General features: G+C 43.0%; 1 protein-coding gene across 1 annotated transcript in view; it reads right to left on the bottom strand.

The window, feature by feature from the left end:
* MIB1 (MIB E3 ubiquitin protein ligase 1) overlaps nucleotides 1–21,256 on the bottom strand; it is a 110,265-nt gene extending 89,009 nt beyond the window's left edge. The window contains exons 1-4 of the mRNA XM_012932164.2: nucleotides 20,880–21,256; nucleotides 8,763–8,934; nucleotides 3,379–3,508; nucleotides 622–726 (exon numbers count right to left, since the gene is read on the bottom strand). Of these exons, the coding sequence (XP_012787618.2) occupies nucleotides 622–726; nucleotides 3,379–3,508; nucleotides 8,763–8,934; nucleotides 20,880–21,108 (636 nt within the window). The 5' untranslated portion in view covers nucleotides 21,109–21,256. The remainder of the gene's footprint in view (nucleotides 1–621; nucleotides 727–3,378; nucleotides 3,509–8,762; nucleotides 8,935–20,879) is intronic.
* Nucleotides 21,257–21,996: the final 740 nt, after the last annotated feature.

The following is a 21,996-nucleotide window of genomic DNA, read 5'->3' as shown; positions in this document are numbered from 1 at the left end:
ATGTGCATATATACATATTTTCAGACAGATATACCAAAGCTCACATCACCCAAACTTCAACAACACGTTAGTGATATCCTGTAGAATGTCTTAATGGCTCTTGCAAAAATAGAACAATCTTCACACTGTTTCCTATATAAACACTTTTTTGTAAGCATGTCCAGCAGTTCTTTACAACTGACAATACAAAATAAATTATTTCAGTTGTGTTTTGGGACAGGGATTGGGGTTTGGGATGGAAACATCCCGAACTTGATGATGGGACGGTGTAATGGTGGTGGGATTGGTGTTTGAGTATTAAATGTAATCAAAAACCTCCACTAACTTGTAAAATTAAAAATTTTTTAAAAGAAACAAGTAATGTGGAGTTCATGCCCAATTCAATTAGATTAATCAATGGCTGAATAAATAGCAGTGCTCCTACATTAAAAAAAAAAAAGCACCAATTTTACCAAAGAGCAAAAAGCTGATTTTACCTTACAGACTTTCCCTCCAATAGCATATTAAGCATTTCAGATACTTCAGACATTGACAAAAAAAAAAAAAAAAATACAATATGGGTTCCATTTATTTTCTTTTTAACCTATCCAGTACTGCTCCCTTAGAGGCCATTGTACTCACCATCCCCTCAAAGCCAACTCTGTAAAGATTCTTCGCACCATTATCCCAGAGAACATATGCTGCGCTATGTGGGCTTGATGCACTCCAGTCTTGGATTTCTGTTACCTACAAGAAGTTTTTGAGAAAAATAATTTTTTAATATGTTATTTTATTTAAATCTAGAGAAAATCATTTCATGTGTGCAAGAGAAGTATCCCAAAGGGCGAGCACTCACACCTTGCATCCAGGGGCCCTGAGTTGTATCACACACGGCCTCTGAGCACTACTGAATACAAACCTGGTGGCCCGCAGCACCAATGGCACCAAGCACAGAACCAACCACCAGCTACTCTCAGGCAAGCTTCAGTGTGGTCTCTACATGCCCAACGAGGATACAACAAATCATTTTAGGGACTAGAAATCTGTTTCAAATGGTAAAATACATGCCTTGCGCACGAGGCCCTGAATTAGATCCCCTGAACCACACGATCTCTAGCACCACCAGAGATATGCCAACATGCCACCATTACAGCATCCACAACAATTTAAAAAACAGATCATTCCATATAAAATTAAACGTGAGGGGCTAGAGAGGTAGTAAAGCACATAAGGTGCTTTACTATCTCTCAGAACAACAAAATAAACAAACATGAAAAAAATGCACTTGCCAAGTATGTGTCATTTCAAACATTAAACTGGTTTATAAAAATAAGTTTCTCAAGAATCAGAAAATTTCTAAAACCCACTACAGAAAAAAAATTTTTTAACTTTTAGGCCACATCTAGTGGTACTCAGAGTTGATTCCTGGCTCTACATTAGGAATCACTGCCAGCTGGGCTTGGAGGACCAATGGGGCACCAAGAATGGAACACAGATTGGCTATGTGTAAGGTAAGCGCCCTACCCGCTGTACTATTGCTTTGGGCCCAAAACCACTAAAGAAATTTTAAATGGGGAAACTTAGTCATTAGTAACATCCTCAGGAAATGTCTAAATTAGGGGCCGAGTGGTAGTACAGGGGGTAAAGTGCCTGCTTACACACAGTTGCCCCGGGTTCAACTCCCTATACCCATTAAGTCCTCAGAACACTGCCAGGAGTGATCCCTGAGCACAGATCCAAGAATAAGCCCTGAGCACTGACGGGTATGGCCCTCCCCTCAAAACAAGAAAACATGTAATTAAATGCAAATTGTTATTTATTTTTATTTACTTATTTTTTGCTTTTGGGGTCACAACCAGCGATACTCAGGGGTTACTCCTGGCTCTGCACTCAGGAATTACTCTTGGAGTTGCTCAGGGGACCATATGAGATACCGGGGAATTGAACCCGGGTTAGCCGTGAATAAGGCAAAAAAGTCCTTCCTGCTGGACTATCAACTTCAGCCCAAATGCAAAATTTTAAATCTTTCTACTCAAAAACAGGTTTTAAACTAAGTATTCTTGAAACCAGGGAAATATTACAAGGGGTTAATATGCTTGTCTTACAAGCACCAACGAGGAGTCAATCCAACATATGGCCCCTAAAGTATCACCTGGAATGACCCCCTGAGCAGAGAGCCAGAAGTAGCCCACAGATGTGGACAAAACAAATAACACAAAAATTACTAGCTATTCTATAAAACCCATTTATATAATGAAGCATTGGAACTCTGAACAAATACCCAACAAGTCTCAAAACAGAACTGTTTGGTCAGCTGAAAGATGGTACGTATGCCTGTCATGTGTAGGATTCTATGTCCAATCCCCTGCAATGAGCCAGAGCCAGGAAGAAACCCTCAGCACCTCCAATTGTGGTCAAAGCCAAAATATATACATAAATGAAGTCAAGAAGAGCTGTGGATGTAGCTCAGCATTAGAGCATTTACCTTTCATAGGTGAGGCCCCAGGCTTCAGTCCCAACATCACCAAAAAAAAAAAAAAAGTACATGTCATAATACTTCGGAAGGACTGGCCTAAATAACCTAGTTTGGTCCTCTGAGCCAGCCAGGAGTTATCCCTGAGTACAGAGCTAGAAGTAAGTCCAAAGAAATTCTGGGCAACAAAATCACAAAAAAATATTTGGTGGGACTGGAGCGATAGCACAGCAGGTAGGGCATTTGCCTTGCACACACGGGTTTGATTCCCAGCATCCCGTAGTCCACCAAGCACCGCCAGGAGTAATTCCTGAGTGCAGAGCCAGGAGTAAGTCCTGTGCATCAGCGGGTGTGACCCAAAAAGGAAAAAAAAAAAAGCTGTTATAAAAATTAGGCCAGAATGACAAAATCTACTTAACAATCTTCTCAAGGAATTCAAATATATACAAAAGAACAAGAATGGAGGCTGGAGAGATAATACGGCAGGAAAGACATCTGCCTGACATGTGGCTAACACAGGTTTGACCCCCGGCACTAAACAGGGTTCACTAAGCATCAGCAGGAGGGATCGCTGAGCACCACTGGTGTGTCCTCAAATCAAAAAATAAACCCAAGAATAATCCCTTTTATTTTAGAAAAACTTTTTAAAATTTTTATTTAGTTTGGGGGTCACACCAAGCAGTGCGTAGGGCTTACTCCTGCCTCTGCACACAGGGATCACTCCTGATGGGGCCGAGGGACCCTTGGGGTGCACGCAGGCAAGCATCTTACCAACTGTCCTATCTCACCAGACTAAAATAAGGATTTCTAAAACTGTTACTGCCAGAGGAAAAAACGGAGGAAGAAATCTAATTCTAAGAGTAATAAAAATATCCTGGATATATAGAATTCTAGGATAACGTAATGAATTAAGAAAAAAGAATTACCTTTCCCCTACGCCCATTTCCTCCATCCTGATCTTCCCATTGCCAGTCCACACCTCGAACCACTCTGGCACCCGCAAAGATCCCTCTTGCTGTAATCTTCTTAGATTTTCTACGAGACTCTAACAGAACCCTAAAAATAATTCATTTTCAAAATTATATAAAAAAAGTAACAAGTTAATTTTGTGTAAGATACTGACATATAACATTAGTTTCAAGTGTACAGAACAATAACTTATTTGTATTATCAGAAAATCATCACAATAAGGTCATTAGCCCATCTGTCAAGTCCTAAGTGTAGTAAAATTTTTTTTCTTTTGACTTTCAAAATGTAATGTCAGCAACTTTCAAATATGCATTAATTTTACTGACAATAGACACTATGCTGTACATTAAATGCCGATAATTTAATAGAAGTTTGTACCTTTTAACTTCCATCATTTAATAATTGTACATCACTGTGTATAACCTCCATCTTTGAAAACCATCACTCTGTTCTGTTTCTATGAATTTGAGTGTTTTTTGTGTTAAGTTCCCATCTAAGTGAGATAATATGTTTGTCTTTCCCCTGATTTATTTGTTAGCCTAATACTCTTAAGGTACATACATGTTATCAAAAATGGCAAAATTCATCCATTTTGTGACTAAATAATAAACCATTTCATACATGTCCATACCACAACTTACTAACACATTCATCTGTCAAATAAATCAGGTTGTCTCCCTATCTTGCCAATCATAAATTTTAATTTGGGGTGTGTTTTTTTTTTCTTTTTGGGTCACACCCAGTGATGCACAGGGGTTACTCCTGGCTCTGCACTCAGGAATTACTCCTGGCAGTGCTCAGGGGACCATATGGGATGCTGGGAATTGAACCCCGGGTCACCCACGTGCAAGGCAAACATCCTACTCATTGTGCTATCGCTCGAGCCCCAAATTTTATTTTTTTAATGAAAAAGAAAGAATGTAAAAAAGGGAATATGAGAGAGCACAAAGCAAGACATATGTACAATTACCACTTGAAGGGCTGGAGTGATAGCATAGAGGGTAGGGCGTTTGCCTTGCACGCGGCCGACCTGGGTTCGATTCCCAGCATCCCATATGGTCCCCTGAGCACGGCCAGGAGTGATTCCTGAGTGCAGAGCCAAGAGTAACCCCTGTGCATCGCCAGGTGTGACACAAAAAGAAAAAAAAAATACCACTTGAAGTCAAACTTGTGAAGACAAAGAGTAAATGACAGAGACTTTAGCAGACTCAAAAGCATGATTTATCAGGTGCTGGTGCTCCTCTGCTTTAGCCAATTATTGCCATGAACAAATGCAGACCCAGTACTAACAGTCCAGTGAGTAGGTTATTATTTTTTATAAATTATCAATTGTTAAATTAGAACATTCAATGACAAGTAAAATGCACTGCAGCCTGGAACTGAACTACACTAAACCTCCAAAATACTACATACGTAACAAAAATTGTAGATCTTGAAAAAGATAGTCTACTTATCTATCTAGACCAGCTTGAGTCTCCAATGCTTATCTACCCTTTTACTTATTCTTTCCACATTCTTCTCATTCATAAAATTTTAAAACCTCAGTAGGAGGGCCTGGAGTGATAGCCCAGCAGGTAGGGCGTTTGCTTTACATGCTGCCGACCCAGGTTCCCAGCATCCCATAGGGTCCCCTGAGCATTGCCAGGGGTAATTCCTGAGTGCAGAGCCAGGAGTGACCCCTGTGCATCACAGGGTGTGACACAAAAAGCAAAAAAAAAAAAAAAAAAAAAAAAAAAAAACCAGAAAAAAAAACTCAGTAGGAGTCCTGAGAGACAGAACAATAGGTGGGGTGCTTGCTTTGCACACAACTTCCAAGGCTCAACCCTGGCACTGTACCGCTCCCAAGCCCAGCCAGGAGTGATCCCTGATTGCTGAGCCAGGAATAGCCCTAAAAAGGCCGGGTATAGCCCAAACTATACAACGGCAACAACAAAAAAATTTTTTTATTAGTGAATCACCATGAGTTACAGTTACCAAGTTACGAACTTTCATGTTTGCATTTTGTTTACATCCCTCCACCAGTGCCCAGTCCCCTCCCCCAATGTTCCCAGTATCCCTCCCACCCTCCCACCCCACCCAACCTCTGTGGCAGAGCATTCCCTTTTGTTCTCTCTCTCCAATTGGGTGTTGTGGTTTGTAACAGAGGCACTGCGTGGCCATCGCCTTTGGTCTATACTCTATTTTCAGCGCGCATCTCCCATCCAGTGTGGGTCCTCAAACCACACTTTACCTGGTGCTCCCTTCTCTATGCGAGCTGTCCCTTCCTCCAGCGTGTGGGGCCAGCTTCCAAGCCTTGGAGCCAACCTCCTGGTATTTATCTCTACTATTCTTAGGTGTTAGTCTCCTATTCTGTTATTTTATTTTATATTCCACAGATGAGTGCAATCTTTCTATGTCTGTCTCTCTCTTTCTGACTCATTTCACTTAGCATGATACTTTCCATGTTGATCCGCTTATACACAAAGGTCATGACTTCATCTTTTGTAAAAGCAGCATAGTATTCCATTGTGTAGATGTACCAAAGTTTCTTTAACCAGTCATCTGTTCTCGGACACTCGGGTTTTTTCCAGATTCTGGCTATAGTAAACACTGCTGCGATGAACATATAAGTGCAGATGTCATTTCGACTGTACTTTTTTGCCTCTCCGAGATATATTCCCAGAAGTGGTATTGCTGGGTCAAATGGGAGCTCAATTTCAAATTTTTTGAGAAGCGACCATACTGTTTTCCAAAAGGGCTGAACCAGTCAGCATTCCCACCAGCAGTGTAGAAGGGTCCCTTTCTCCCCACATCCTCTCCAACAGTGGTTGCTTTTGTTCTTCTGGATGTGTGCCAGTCTCTGTGGTGTGAGGTGGTATCTCATGGTTTGTTTTGATCTGCATCTCTCTGATGATAAGTGATGAAGAGCATTTTTTTTTCATGTGCCTTTTTGCCATTCGTATTTCTTCCTTGAGAAAATCTGTTCATTTCCATCCCCCATTTTTTGATGGCGTTGGGAGTTTTCTTCTTGTAGATTCCAACCAGTGCCTTGTATATCCTTGATATCAGCCCCGTATCTGACGGGTATTAGATGAATATTCTTTCCCATTCTGTAGATTGTCTTTGTATTTTGATCACCGTACCTTTTGCGGTGCAGAAGTTTAATATAGTCCCATTTGCTTATCTCTATTTCCACTTGGTTGGTCAGTGGCATGTCATCTTTGACTATACCAATAGCTTCAACGGTGAAGAGGCTTTCTTTGCTCCACTTCACATTTCTTGCTCCCTTATCAAAGATTAGATGGTCATAGAATTGGTGTTGCTGTAGGGATATTCCACCCTGTTCTATTGGTCTGCGGATCTGCCTTTGGACCAGTACCATGCTGTTTTGATTATTACCACTTTATAGTAGTTTGGGTTGGGGGGGGGGGGTGATGCCTCCCATCGTCCTTTTCCTAAGAATTGCTTTAGCTATTCGTGGGCGTTTACTGTTCCATATGAATTTCAGAAGTGTTTGCTCCATTTCTTTGAAGTTTTTCATGGGTATCCTTATAGGGAATCGCATTGAATCTGTACAGTGCTTTGGGGAGTACTGCCATTTTGACAATGTTCATTCTTCCTATCCATGAGCAGGAAATATGTTTCCATTTCCTTGTGTCCTCTTTATTTCACTGATTAGCGTTTTGTAGTTTTCTTTGTAGAGATCCTTGGCCTCTTTAGTTAGGCTGATTCCAAGGTACTTGATTTTCTGGGGCATGATTGTGAAGGGGATTTTTTTTTTATGTCACTTTCCTCTGTTTCGTTATTTGCGTATAGGAAGGTCATGGATTTTTGGGTATTGATTTTATAACCTGCAACTTTACTGTACAAATCTATTGTTTCTAAGAGTTTCTTGGTAGAGAGGTTTTGGGTTTCTTTAGGTATAGTATCATATCATCTGCAAATAGAGCTTGATTTCTTCCTTCCCTATCTGTATGCCCTTAATGTCTTTTTCTTGCCTAATTGCTATTGCAAGAACTTCCAGTACTATGTTAAACAGAAGTGGTGAGAATGGACATCCTTGTCTTGTCCCTGATCTTAGAGGGAAGGCCCTAAGTTTTTCTCCATTGAGGATGATGCTTGCCATAGGTTTGTGGTAGATGGCTTTGACTATCTTGAGGAAAGTTCCTTCTAAACCCATTTTGGTGAGTTTTCATCATAAATGGGTGCTGGATCTTATCAAATCAGCAACAAAATTCTTTAAGTTTATTATCTTGTTCTAATTTTCTAATGGGATTTTGCATTTTTATTCATTTCGAGTATATCTTTATGACCTTCTGACCTTAAGAATTATAAGCAAAAGACAAACAAGCAATTTGTTTGAAATTACTCAATTAAGGGGTCAGAGCAATAGTACATGGGTAAGGTGCCTGCCTTGCACACAGCTGACCCAGGTTCCATCTCCAACATTCCATATGGTCCCCATGTACTGCCAGGAGTGGTTCCTGAGTGTAGAGCCAGGTGTAGCCCAAAAAAGCGAAAACCAAAAATAAGTACTCATTTAAGTGGCAAGACCAGGACATAAACCAAGCAAGTTAATACCAAAGTCCACTTTTTTAGTGCTCCTGCTACTTCCCTCTGACTGGCTAGATTCTTATTTCTACACACCTACATGAGAAGACTCAACCATCTAAATTTCTGTACACATCTGCAATTAGTACTTCTCTTTGCTCCCAAATAACTTAGTGTGTATCTCTACGTACAATCCAAAATAATCAATGTTAATCAAAATTTCCTTTACTTCTAAATATCTTTTTTTTTTTTTTTTTTTTTTTTTGCTTTTTCGGGTCACACCTGGCGATGCACAAAGGTTACTCCTGGCTCATGCACTCAGGAATTACTCCTGCGGTGCTCAGGGGATCATATAGGATGCTGGGAATTGAACTCCAGTCATCCGCTGTGCTATCACTCCAGCCCAACTTCTAAATTTCTTAGACTGTTTTATTAATCTATAAATTTGCACAAGTATAGTAGCTACAATTATGAATAAGCATTTGATTCAATCAACAGCAGCAAATAACAATACATAGAAGAAAATGAACACTACTGAGCTCCTTTTACATCGAGAAACATTAATGTCAAGTCCCTCTATCACAGAGGAAAAACAGCCCAGATTATCTGGGAGAGCTACACATAGTTTCATCACACAGCTCTTCTCTGGCTAGCAAAGGTAAGGTCTGTCCGACATCTAGTTCGTTATTACTTCCCGATTCTACACCAGCTGTCAGATACTATTTCCAAATCCTATTTTTAGGATTAACTAGTATAAAAAAGATGAACACAAGCAAGAAATTGTGACTGAAAAATAAATTACTTCTCCTACCGCTCACTTCCTGGTGTAGTAATTCGGTAAAAGCGATGCCTTAAGTGATGTTTATCTCCATGATAACAAACTGTGCACAAATCATAATTTGTACACTCTGCACATTTCCATCGAATGCCAATGATTGGTTGCTGACGGCAGGTATCACACATGGTTCCATCATGTTTAATGCCTGTGAAAACAAGGACATATGTTCACATTACTTTAACGTTACTTTTTGGGGTGAGTAAAGAACTAAGAATACAGCATCTGAGAGCCAGAAAGATGGTACACTGGCTAAGGCACTTGCCTTGCATATGGCTGACCCAGGTTTGATCCCCACTATTCTATTTGATACCGAGTCTGCCAAAAGTGATCCCTGAGCACAGAGCCAGGAGTAAGCACAGCTGAGTGTGGGCCACAAAAAAAAAAGACAACACTTTATGATGCTTTCCAATAAAATAAAAAATATTCCAAAATTTCCACAGACAGTTATAGTAGGTTTTGAGCATTTTAACCAATACAAATTAGTCTGACCATTTCTAGCCTTTATTTACTTATTTATTTGCTTTGCAGGGGCCACACCCAGCAATGCTCAGGCGTTACTCCTGGCTCTGCACTCAGAAATTACTCCTGGCAGTACTTGGAAGACCATATGGGATGCCAAGGATCAAGCCCTGATGGGCCGTGCGCAAGGCAAGTGCCCTACCCACTGTATTATCTCTCCACCGCCCTTTATTTTTTTTTTAAAACTGAAACAGATTCAATCCAGAGAAATAAAAAACAATCCTTTACCACCCAAGTATATGTCTCAGATTCCAAACATTCAAAAGTCATTGATGAACTTCAACCTATTCTCAACGTAGACATTTACTCCAAAAAAGAGCAGCTTTATCATCATGAAAACATGAAGATTATCAATCAAATTAATCAATTATCTCTAGGTATTAACAACTTTTAGCCCATAAACAATAAACTTCAGAAAATAATTAGCAAGTGATGGTTTCAATAAAGCAATGAGGAATGGGACTCCACCACAGGATTAATATCCTCTTATGAAGAAGAAAAACACAGAGCCAGTCCCATCCTCCCTTCCTCCCCGCCTTTCCCCCCTCCCCCTCTCTCTTTCTCTCCCCTACCCGCCCTCCCCAAGTGGTTCCTGGTGTTTAAATTCTAGCTTCTCAGAAGGCCGCTTTGCCCTCCACCCCACCCCCACCCAATCTCCTCAGAGAGCAAGGGATGGCCCACCCACAAATGCACTGTTCATTGTGCAACTCTTCAAATGATTTAATGAAAGGCATAGGACAAATGTATCCAAAACCAGGGATACAGCTCAGTGGTAGAGTACATCCAGGGAATTATTAAAGAGAAGGGGAAAAAACTACTCAACCTATTCCATCACAATAAAAAAAAAAAAAAGCCAAAAAATAAATAAATAAGAAAGCCCAGTTTTCAGCTATTTCCCTATTTATTTATTTTTCATCTCCAGGTTCCATCAATAACAACATTCATGAGCTCTTAATCTAAGTTTAGGTGTTCTTTTAATTGAACCACTTAAACAAAAACCTGTTGTAAAAACTTCCACAATTCATGGTTTTAAAGAATACCTCAGAAAAAAATCATTAATGCACACAAAAGCACATTGAAATCCTTTCTCTGAGTCACACAGTTCAAATGCCAACAAAGCTACTGAACAGCTGTGAAACAGATTAATGCTGGGAAAAGTAAATAAAGCTACCCACTCCACAAGAAAGATAAGCACTACAGAACTTTAAGAAGAATGCAATTCATTGACTTTAAAACAAAAATGATACTTAAAAGAAAACATAAAACAAGATAAAAGACAATGATATAAACAAAATTAATGTTTTACCGATCTTATCTTAGTAGCTTTTTTGTTTCTACTCACATCCACCTAATTCATTCTCATCTAAAATATGGTTTCCCAGTTTAAACCTTATGCTTACTTAATTCCCTAAACCACAGTGCTTTGTCTCTTTCCTATAGAATACCATTATTACCCTAGACAGTTACTGCTCTTTCACTTTATAGACTTTATAAAGACATCTGCCACCATTAAATGAGCCACCTGATGTTAGCTTTTGACTCATTCAACTAATAGTCAAATGACTATCTGCTCAGCTTTCATGGTATCCTGGCTAAATTTAATAACTTAGAAAATGTATATTGTTTCATTGATGAGGAATATGATAGTCTCTAATGCTTGCTCACCTACACTTCGAATTCTGACTAGATGCCAGTTACAGACTCTGCCTCAGAGAACACAAAGCTGTCATAGAGAAAGCATTAAGTACTTGTTGATCAATAAATTTAAATATGGACTCATAAAAAAAAAAAGAAAATGTATATTACTTAAGTCTTTTTGTTCAAAAAAAAAATTTTTTTTTTTTTGCTTGTTGGGTCACACCTGGCGATGCACAGGGGTCAGTCCTGGCTCTGCATTCAGGAATCACCCCTGGCAGTGCTCAGGGGACCATATGGGATGCTGGGAATTGAACCTGGGTCGGCCACATGCAAGGCAAACGCCCTACCCGCTGTGCTATCGCTCCAGCCCCTGTTCAAAAATTATTAAGGCCACGGGATAGAGCAATAGTACAGAGGGTAGGGTGCTTGGCTTGCATGCAGCCAACCTGGGTTCAATCCTTGGCATCCCATATGGTCCCTAATCCCTGCCAGGAGTGATCCCTGAGCACAGAGCCAGAAATAACTCCTGAGTACCACTGGGTGCAACCCTCCAATGAAAAGAAAGATTAAGGCCAGGGGCCAGAACAATAGTATAGCAGGTAGGATCTTGCCATGCGTGCAGCCAATCCAGCACCCTCAAATGGTCCCTACACCCTGCCAGGACCTCCTATCCCCGAGTTCAGAGCCAAAAGTAAGCTCTTACCATTATCAGGTGTGCCCCCCTGAAAAAAATTATGAAGGCCAGAGAAATTATACAGTAACAGAACTTGTTCTGAACAAAGCTGACTCTGGTTGAAGCCCTGGCACTGCATATGGTTCCCAGATGATCACCAAGAGTGACCCTAAGCACAGAAAGGAACAACCCCAGGGAGCTCCAGATGTGGCTTTAACTCCACCAAAAAAAAAAAGAAAAAAAAATTACAAGAGTAAGCATGTTAGTCAAGATCAATAAGCACAATTCCTTTTTCAGGATGCATCATATGAGTTTTGAATTTTTCAGCTACATCCAACAGAGGTAAAAAAACCACTCCTGGGGCTGGAGGGATAGCACAGTGGGTAGGGTGTTTGCCTGGCACGCGGCTGACCCGGGTTCGATTCCCAGAATCCCAGATGGTCCCCTGAGCACCACCAGGAGTAATTCCTGAGTGCAGAGCCAGAAGTAACCCCTGAGCATTGCCGGGTGTGACCCCCCCCCCAAAAAAAAGAATGTATCTTCTCCCGGCTGGAAGGATAGCACAGCGGTTAGGCGTTCGCCTTTCATGCAGCCAACCCGAGTTCGATTCTTCCGCCCCTCTCCGAGAGCCCGGCAAGCTACGGAGAGTATCGAGAGCCAGCGCAGCAGAGCCAAAAAGAGTAAAAAATGAGTCTCTCAATGAGAGATGTTACTGGTGCCTGCTCAAACAAATTGATGAGCAACAGGATGACAGTGACAGTGACAGTATCTTCTCTACTTGTAACTTTTTTTTCCTGGTATCACTGTATCACTATCACCCTGTTGCTCATCGATTTGCTCCAGCCTGCACCAGTAATGTCTTCACTGTAAGACTTGTAAACTGGTAAAAACTATTTCATTTTAGGAGCAAAACAACTATCTTGTCCTATACCCACTTAGCTTCAAATATGGTTCAGATAGACAAAAAAATGCAGTGCAATCTACAAAAAAATACTATAAAATAAGATCTCTCAGCAACAGAATTATGGGCAACTCTTTTGTCTTTAGTTATTTCTCGTTTCTTCTGGTTAGCATAAACACTTCTTATAGAAAATCTTAAAACAATTTGGGTCTGATGAAATAGTACTTAGAAGCTTAGGCCCTTGCCTTGCATTTGGCCAACTCAGACTCGATTTACAGCACTGCCAGGAGCTGATCCTAAATCATGGGCCCGGAGTAAGCCTGACCATTATCAGATGTAGCCCAAAATCCAAAAATAAAACAGTTTAAACAGGTAAAACAATTTTATAATACAAAAATTAGGAAAGGGCTTTTTAGGGGAGGTTTGGGATCTCCTTGTGCAGAGACCACTCCTGATGGTGCTCTGGAGACCACATATAATAATGCTGGGAACAGAGGCTATTTGTTTCTTAATAAAAGGCAATTTAGAGACGGAGCAATGGTTCAGTGGGTAGGGTGTATGCCTTGCATGTGGCAAACCCGGGTTCAATCCCTGGCACCCCATATAGTCCCCCAAACCCCGCCAGGAGTTATCCCCGAGTCCAGAGCCAAGTGTAAGCAAAAACCAAAAAATAAATAATAAATAAAAGGCAGGGCCGGAGCAATATTACAGTGGGCATGGTATTTGCCTTGCACCCAGCCGACCCAGGTTCAATCCCCAACATCCTATATGGTCCCAGAGCACCACCAAGAGTAATTCCTGAGTGCAGAGCTAAGAATAACCCCTGAGCATTGCTGGGTGTGGACTAAAAACAAATAAATCAAAGGCAACTTATTACAGGCATCATCATAAAATTTAATTACTAAGTTGGTTATGTTAATTCTCTGAACAATTTTCCCACAGAAAAGGTAGTACAAGTAGGGATAATTTCTAAACTATGATGATCCAAATGAAAGAGAGAATCACAACTCTTAATATCTATGTCGACCAAACACCAAAGTGCTTTGTTCTATTCTGTTTTTCGAAGTACCAGGGATCAAACCCACGGTCTCACACATGCAAAGCATGAGTTCTATCACCAAGCTTTATCCCAGGGGGGCTGGGAGCTGTGGGGGTGGGACAGATTGTTCTTTTGTTTGGGGGCCACACTCAGCTATGCTCAGAGCTTACTCCTGGCTCTAGGCTCAGGGATCACTCCTGGCTGGGCTCAGGGGACCATATGGAGTACCAAGGATTGAACCCTGGGTCAGCCACATGCAAGGAAAGCCTGCTATACTATCTCTCCAGTCCCTTGTTTTTAGTTTGGGGGCCATACTTGGTGATGCTCAGAGGCAATTCACAGCTCAGTGTTCACCCCCATGTAGTGGAGGAATTGAATCTGGGCCTCCTACATTCAAAGCATGTATTCCAGCCCTATGAGTCATTTCCCAGGCTCTTGATTTTAGGAAGAATTTTAGAAAGAAAAATTCTTTATCTTTTCTCCTTTTTTTTTTTCTTTTTTGGGTCATCACCCAGTAATATTCAGGGGTCACTCCTGGTTCTGCACTCAGGAATTACTCCTAGTGGGGCTCAGGGGACCAAATGGGATGCCGGGGATAGAACCCAGTTCAGCCATGTGCAAGGCAAATGCTCTCCCCACTGTGCTATTGCTTCAACCCCTTTTCTCCAACTTTATTGAGATACTACAATTTACCACACTGTCACTGTCAAGATGGTTTCACACAAGCATTACTCCAGCAACACACCACCATCAGAGTATCCACTTTTGGAGAGTAAATTTTGTTTTTGTTTGGTTGGGGGGAAGCACACTCAGCATGCTCAGGGTTTATTCCTGGCTCTATACTCAGGCATCAGTCCTGGCATGCTCAGGGACCATATGGGGTACCTGGGATCAAATCAAGGTCAGCAGCATGCAAGGTAAATGTATCACCCCTGCTTCCTCCAACCACTCTCTCCAGCCCCAAGTGGAGAAAATTATTATTTTTTGCTTTTTTGGGGGGGGATCACACTCGGCAATGCACAGGGGCTACTCCTGGCTCTGCACTCAGGAATTACTCCTGGCGGTACTCAGGAGACCATATGGGATGCTGGGATTCGAACCCGGGTCAGCCTCGTGCAAGGCAAACGCCCTACCCACTGTGCTATCACTCCAGCCCCAGTGGAGAAAATTCTTAATAATCTCCTTGCACCTGAGTTTCCTTTTATCACACTTAGAATAACATCTTTCTAACCTTGGGTCCAAAAAGTCAAAGCCCATTCAAAAGATCATTTAATTCAGAAATATTAATTTATAATTCCTTCTCCACTTCCTCCACACCCCACTTGTTCAAGCTAATGTCATATAAAAAACAATTACATGGGGCTGGAGAGATAGCACAGCGGGTAGGGCGTTTGCCTTGCACGCGGCCGACCCGGGTTCGATTCCCAGCATCCCATATGGTCCCCTGAGCACCGCCAGGGGTAATTCCTGAGTGCAGAGCCAGGAGTGGCCCCTGTGCATTGCCAGGTGTGACCCCAAAAAAGCCAAAAAAAAAGAAAAAACAATTACATGGACAGGAGAGAGAGTATAGCAGGTAAGTGCTTGCCTTGCACGCGGCCAACCCAGGTTTGTTTCCCAGTATCCCATATGGTCTCCTGAGCACCACCAGGAGTGATTCCTGAGCACAGATCCAGGAGCAACCCCTGAGCATCATCATTGGGTGTGCCCCTCCACCAAAAAAATAATAAAAGAAAGACAATTACAATATAGCGACAGCAATAGAAAATATTATAGGAAAATATTCCTTATAGACGTGATTACTAAGAAATAGCTTCCAACATCTGGCATCTCAAATATTATTCCCAGAAGTCCTGTTTCCTCCTAACACTCTCTACTTCCTAACAATATTCTTTACTTCTGTAGTCATTTCTAAAACAGACCAGAAGAGAAATAAAACTTTGAAGAAATGGCTGAGTGCTATATTTCATTTTTTTATAAAAGTGCTTACCTTGGATGGTTCAACTGAGCACTAACTTCTAAAGGAGGTTCTCCACAAGTGAATTAAGAAGCATTCTTTGCTGGAAATGCAAGGAAAAGACTAACTGCCCCCAAAACATAAAAAAAAAAAAACCTATACTAGAACTAGCATTCAATAAACCTAATCATCCATACATCTTCATACACCCAGGAAGATACAAAAAAATCTGAGTAGGAAATCCAAATTCATTTTTTCCACTCTCTGGTAACAATGACCACAAAATTAGCTTAAGTAAAATAAAACACATTTCTCTTTAAATTCTACAAAATCATACTCCATGATAAAAGGTCTAATATAAGTACTTCAGAAATAAGACTTCACAAACAGACTTCACAAATAACATTTCTACACTATTTTTGCTCAGTACAAATTAATCACATATATCTGCATACAAAATTAAAGTGATATTGTTAAATTTATACTAAGGACTTGTATTCTCAAGATTTAACTATCCTAGATCATAAATTCAAATATACCATGTGACTGTCACTTGAAAGTAAAAAAGCTCATACGCCAAAATGTTAAAGCATTCACATAAAACTTCCCAGGAAAACAGTGAGAAACTATCAGAGAGACTCAGGGAAACCTGGGATGACTCGATGGTCAACGTAAGCATGATGTCCCAAATTCAACTCCTCAGTCCCACCCACAAGCACTAAACCTTGCCCCTATGGCTCTACTGTCTAGGAACCCTGTGCCATTTCCAGAACACGGCCAGGTATGTGCAAGCACACACACAACTAATGTGTGTAATCCCCAAGCTGAACACGTGCAAGCACTGTAGCCAGTACTACAACGCCCAGAGAGCACAGGTGTAAGTCCGGAGCAACTGCCATGAACACTACAGCATCAACCAGAATGGCTGCTCACAACTAAATGAGTTTGAGTCCCAAAAAGCACTGTATGTGTGGCCCTTGGCAAGCATAACTATATGAGTAACCCCTCGCAACCAAGAAAGTACATCCCCAGTGATCTTAATAACAAAGGCCAGGGCAATTTTAGAATCCTAACCTCTTAGAAAAAATTGTGAAATTTTATTTTAAATTTAAAGATTATCCATTTCTAATTTCCAGACATGTTACAATATATTTATAAAATTCCTGTTCAGATAACATGAACATAAGAAACAAAGAATAAATCATCCAAGACCACAGTGGCTGGCCTACCATAAAAGTTTATGTAAAAATTATAAATTGTCAAAATATCAAGATGCATAAATAATGTAACAAACTTTTAAGCACTTAGCACCAAATTAAAGACAAAATCGAAATAGTACAGCCCCCTCGCCCCCAATAAAATGCTCTCCACTTTCAACCTAACAATACTACAATACTCCTTTCATCACTATATTTATTTTGTGTACTTTGGAGTGATAGCACAGTGGGTAGGGCATTTGCCTTGCACAAGGCCGACCCAGGTTTGATTCCACCATCCATCTCAGAGAGCCCGGCAAGCTACCTGTGGCATATTCGATATGCCAAAAGCAGTAACAAGTCATCTCACAATGGAGACGTTATTGGTGCCCGCTCGAGCAAACCAATGAACAACTGGACCACAGTGCTACAGTGCTACTTCCCCAACAGGTATATACCTCTAAACCAGTTAAGTATCAAACAGTTACAACTTTCCTCTCCAAGGGTACCTGGCAATGTCTGGGAGTTATTATAATTTTAACTTGGGGGCAGAGATCTGGGATGCAGACCTATAATGCAGAGGACAGTCTTCTGGAACAATCAGAAAGAATTATCAATGAATTCATATGGCAATAGCATCCAATCTGAGAATCTCACCCTAAACAATAAATTGTTCCTGCACTTAACACACAGTAGATTCCTTTTATGAGAAACTATTTTCTTGCTCTACTTAATATTTTCTCTTCTATATAGAAATCCACTAAATAAATTTACATAGTTCATTTATTCATTCTCCTACTGATACAAATTTAAGATTCTTTCCCACATTTTTACTTTACACACAACACTGCTGTGAACATTCTTATACAAGCCTCTCGATGCTCAATGATTCTAAGGAATCGTTTCAAAGTGTGGATCTTGAAAAAAATCCTCAAGATTCCAATACTTAAAACTTATTTTCTTTTTTTTTCTTTCTGGGTAACACCCAGCGATACACAGGGGTTATTCCTGGCTCTGCACTCAGGAATTACTCCTGGCAGTGCTCAGGGGACCATATGGGATGCTGGGAATCGAACCCGGGTCGGCCTCGTGCAAGGCAAACGCCCTACCCGCTCCAGCCCCAAACCTTATTTTCTTAATAATACCAAGATATTTGCCTTTTTCACACTGATACTGCACTGACAATGTAAAGAAACAGCAAGCGAGACTACAAGTAACTTAGCCAAGTTAGCATCCTCCAATAACAAGTTATCATAGTAGCATATAGCTACTCCTATGGTGCACTAAGAAGGCCAAACCTGGGGCCTGAAAGACAAAAAGCAAGTACGGCACCTGCACAAACTCCTGGCCTGGATTCAAACCACAGCACCACATATGGTCTATCAAGCCCCACCAAAAGTCATTCCTGAGCACAAAGCCAGGAACAAATCCTCACCACTGTTGGGTTGGCTCAAATTTCAAAAAGAGTGTGTGTGGGGGTGGGGGGGAGAACCACATTATTACTACAATGTTGTCCTTACCCAGAGTACATAAACTACTTTTTTGGGGGGTTGGGGGAAGGGGGGGACAGTCACACCGGTGATGCTCCTGACTCTGCTTTCTAACTCTCAGGAATTACTCGTGATGGAGCACAGGTGGACCACACAGGATGCTGGGAATCAAACCCAGGTGGACCTCGTACAAAGCAAAAGCCCTACCCTGTGCTATGACTCCAGCCCCAAGAGTACATAAATTACAGTTAATCAAGAGGCAACATCAGAAAGCTGAAAGCAACAGTACAGCAGGTAGAACACTTGCTTGCACGGTCAACCTGCATTTTCCAGAACTTCATATGGTTCCCTAAGTCCCACCAGGGTATTATAGTCCTAAAACTAAACCAGAGCTTTCAATTTGTTCGATTCTTCTTTTAAAAAAAGGAGAAGAAGCCTGAATCTCATATATAGACTAGCTATCTCTACCTAAACATGATGGAGATTTTATTTTTAGGCCACACTGAGTGCTACTCATGACTTATTCCTGGCAGGGCCCAGGTACTCCACACAAAGCAAGCAAGACAAGACATGCAAGGCAAGCACTCTATCCACGGTACTATCTCTCCAACTCACACTTAAACATGGCTTTTAAGTTTTTGCTAAAACAATCAGATGAGCGACAGGACAGCGGCTAAGGCACTTGGCCTTGCACACAGTCAATCCGGGTTGGATCCCTAGCACCCAATATGGTCTCCAGAGCTGACCAGGAGTGAACTTTGAGAACAGTGGGTGTGGCCCAAAAACCAAAAGAGGAAAAAAAGGATTCAAATGAACAAACTTAAAGGCTACACAAACTGATGTATAAACCTTATAAGTTAACATTTAAGACATCTAAGTCTAAACACTTTTACATAAGATAATGAAACTATGACAGAAAGATGCCACAAAACATAGGCACCACTAAAGTAGTTCAAAAGCCACTGGAGTGCGAGATGTTACATTTTATCTTTGCCCTGGGAGGAATTTTGTACTGTCCCATAAACCTACAATTACTGATTCCAAAATGCTTCCAACATTGACTTGTGGTCAAACTTCAGCTTGGGTCAGCATGATAAATCTTAAGGATGTGTAGAAGCAGGTACATGCTTCATACATTACTGCATACAGTATAAATTGCTAAAATGCCTTAGCAGGGCAATTAGTCAACATCTATGAAAATGTTAAGTATGTTTAATATTTAATGCAGCAATTTAATGCAGTACTTCCACTTCAGAAATACACAACACATATACATGATATATGTACAAGGATTTATTCACTGTATAATTGTAAAGACCTGAAACAACATAATACTCGTTGATAAAGTACTAGTTAAATAAATCACTGCACTCAAATGTGCAGCTATGAAAAAAAAGGTATATCTGTTGAAACGATCACCAATATTCATTAAGTGAAAGAAACGAAGTGCAGAAAAGAATACAGCTTACTGCCATTTGTGCTCTGAAAAAGTAAGTAGATTTACACTGTTCTAGTTACACACACACACACACACACACACATATGCTTAGAATGATCTATCTGAATACCCAGTAAAGTAATGGCTGCCGGGTCTCCTCCTGAATCTATTCTTTTAGTCCTGAGCAGGTATATCCCTTTCAATGTTTAAAAAGTCATTTAAGAAACAAAATTTTATGCAATTTCTTCAAAGACTGAGTTGAGCTGCATTAATTTCCCTTTTACTACTGCTAGCAATAACCAAGAACTCACTTTAAATGTATTAAACTGTCAAACTCATTCATAAAATCTTAGAATAAGGTTATTTATGCCTTCTTTAAAGTATCATAAATCATAAATCTGAATTATTTTTCACTGAATCTGGGAAGAAGAGGAATCTCTTCGTTTAAAGAAGACCTTCATTTGGGGACAGCAAATCATCCGTTTATGTATTATAAAAATTCGAAAGTCGGTAACAATGCTCTGAAATTCTGCAAATCAGGGACATTGACTCACTGCTCCTGATGGTCAAGTACCTTACATGTGAGATTAAATGTTCACAACAACGAAAAAGCTGGTGAACTCCATGCAAACGCTTGGAAAAAAAAAAAAAGTAACGGCAAAGAAATGACTGAACCCCTTAGATGGTTTTTCCCTTTAGTGGGTGTGAAAATATGAAATCAAACTATTTCGATGGAAAATCCCTTCCCAGGTTCCACCAGCATTCGGGTCGGCGTCAGAGAACCCCTTCACCCGAACCCACCACCACAAAAACAAAAACCCCAAGAGATCTCAATAAATGTGAGCTACCCCTCTCCAATTGTAACCGGTCAACTAAACACCATATGTCTAGGCGAGCCTCCGTTCGGAGTTATCCCGGGGTGGGGGGTGACTGATTTCACGGCTCATTGCACAGACCTCTCCAGACGCCTTCCCGGGAGGGGCAGGGGGAGGAGGGGAACTGTCTGTTGTCTTCTTGGGGCTTTGTGCCTCCCAGGCTTGAAAGCATCACGGCTGCGGCATTTGAAATCATGGCTCTGAGGGGGAAGAGGAGAGCCGGGGGTCTTGCCTACAAGTTTGTGTCCACCGGATCACGAACCTAAAACTCCCTCCAGCCCGTCCCACACGACCCACTGCCCAACCGTCCGGGCCGCGCCCTCCCGCCGCGCGCAGGCGCGGGGCCAGGTGGCCACGGCGGCCTTACCGGTGGGCGCGCTGTCCAGGATGCGCAGGTCGTAGGCCCCAGAGCAGCGGTAGTTGGCGGCCGTGCCGTTGTCCCACACCACTACCACCTCCTCGAGGCTCTCGAAGCTCCGCACCGTGCCCACATGGCCCTCGCCGCCGTCCTGCTTGCCCCACTTCCAGTCCGGGCCGCGCACTACCCGGGCCCCGACCCCTTCCACCATCACCCGGTTATTCCGGGAGTTACTCATCGGGGCCCGGGCGGGGGGTTCCGCCGCCGCCGCCGCCGCCGCTGCCGCCGGGGGGCCCGGGAGGGCGTTGGGCCCCGTCCGGACTCTCGGCGCCGGCGGGGGCGGCAGCGAGCCCCGGGGGACGTGGGAGTAACTCACGGGGCCGGCGGCGCGCTCCGCGCCCTGCGCCCCGCCGCTGCCCAGCCGCCGCCGCCGCCGGCGCGCCTCCTGCTCGGGCGGGAGGCCGGGCCGCGGGGGCTCCGGGGCGGCGGCGGGCGGGCAGAGCGGAGGGGGCCGTGGGCGGGGACTCCCCCGCTTCCTCCGGGCTCCGCGGCCAGGCTACAGCGACGGCCGCCAGGAAACCACGCTCTCCCCCGGCCGGGAGCGCGGGGGACGCCGGGGGCCGGGGGAGGGTAGCCCGGCGGGGGCGGCGAGGGCGGCGGGGAGCAAGCTAAACTGCCGGCCTTTCTTCTCCCCCGACCCCGGGGCGGGCGCCGCCTCCTCCCCCGGGGGCGCCTGCGGTACCTCCCGGCGTCCGGCGAGCGCCCGGGCCCACGGGCCCCCTTCTCTCTGCCCCCGCGCACGCCGCCGCGCTCCGCCCTGCCACAGAGTCCCCGCCGGCCGCGAGCGGCTCCACATCCGGGTCCCGACGCACCCAGGCCCGAGCAGCGCCTTCCGGGAGCGCCTGTGCGGGGCCCAGCGGCCGCACTAGGGTGCTCAGGGCTTTGGAGAGTGGCGCGACTGGGGGAAGAAAGAAGAAAATCGACCCCCAAGCCTCTCTCCGGGGCGCGCTCTGCGCATGCTCGCGGCCAGGACCCCGGGGGCGGGGAGGCGGGGGCGGGGCCGACGCCGGGCCTCAGGCGGCCGCTAGGGGGCGGGCCCTCGTGTAGGGCGGAGTGCGCCATTGGC

Source organism: Sorex araneus, chromosome 2 (genome assembly GCF_027595985.1).
Source record: "Sorex araneus isolate mSorAra2 chromosome 2, mSorAra2.pri, whole genome shotgun sequence".
In the NCBI taxonomy this organism is placed as follows: domain Eukaryota; kingdom Metazoa; phylum Chordata; class Mammalia; order Eulipotyphla; family Soricidae; genus Sorex; species Sorex araneus.
Note: the sequence above shows the minus strand (reverse complement) of the source record. Positions and strands in the feature narration are given on the sequence as shown.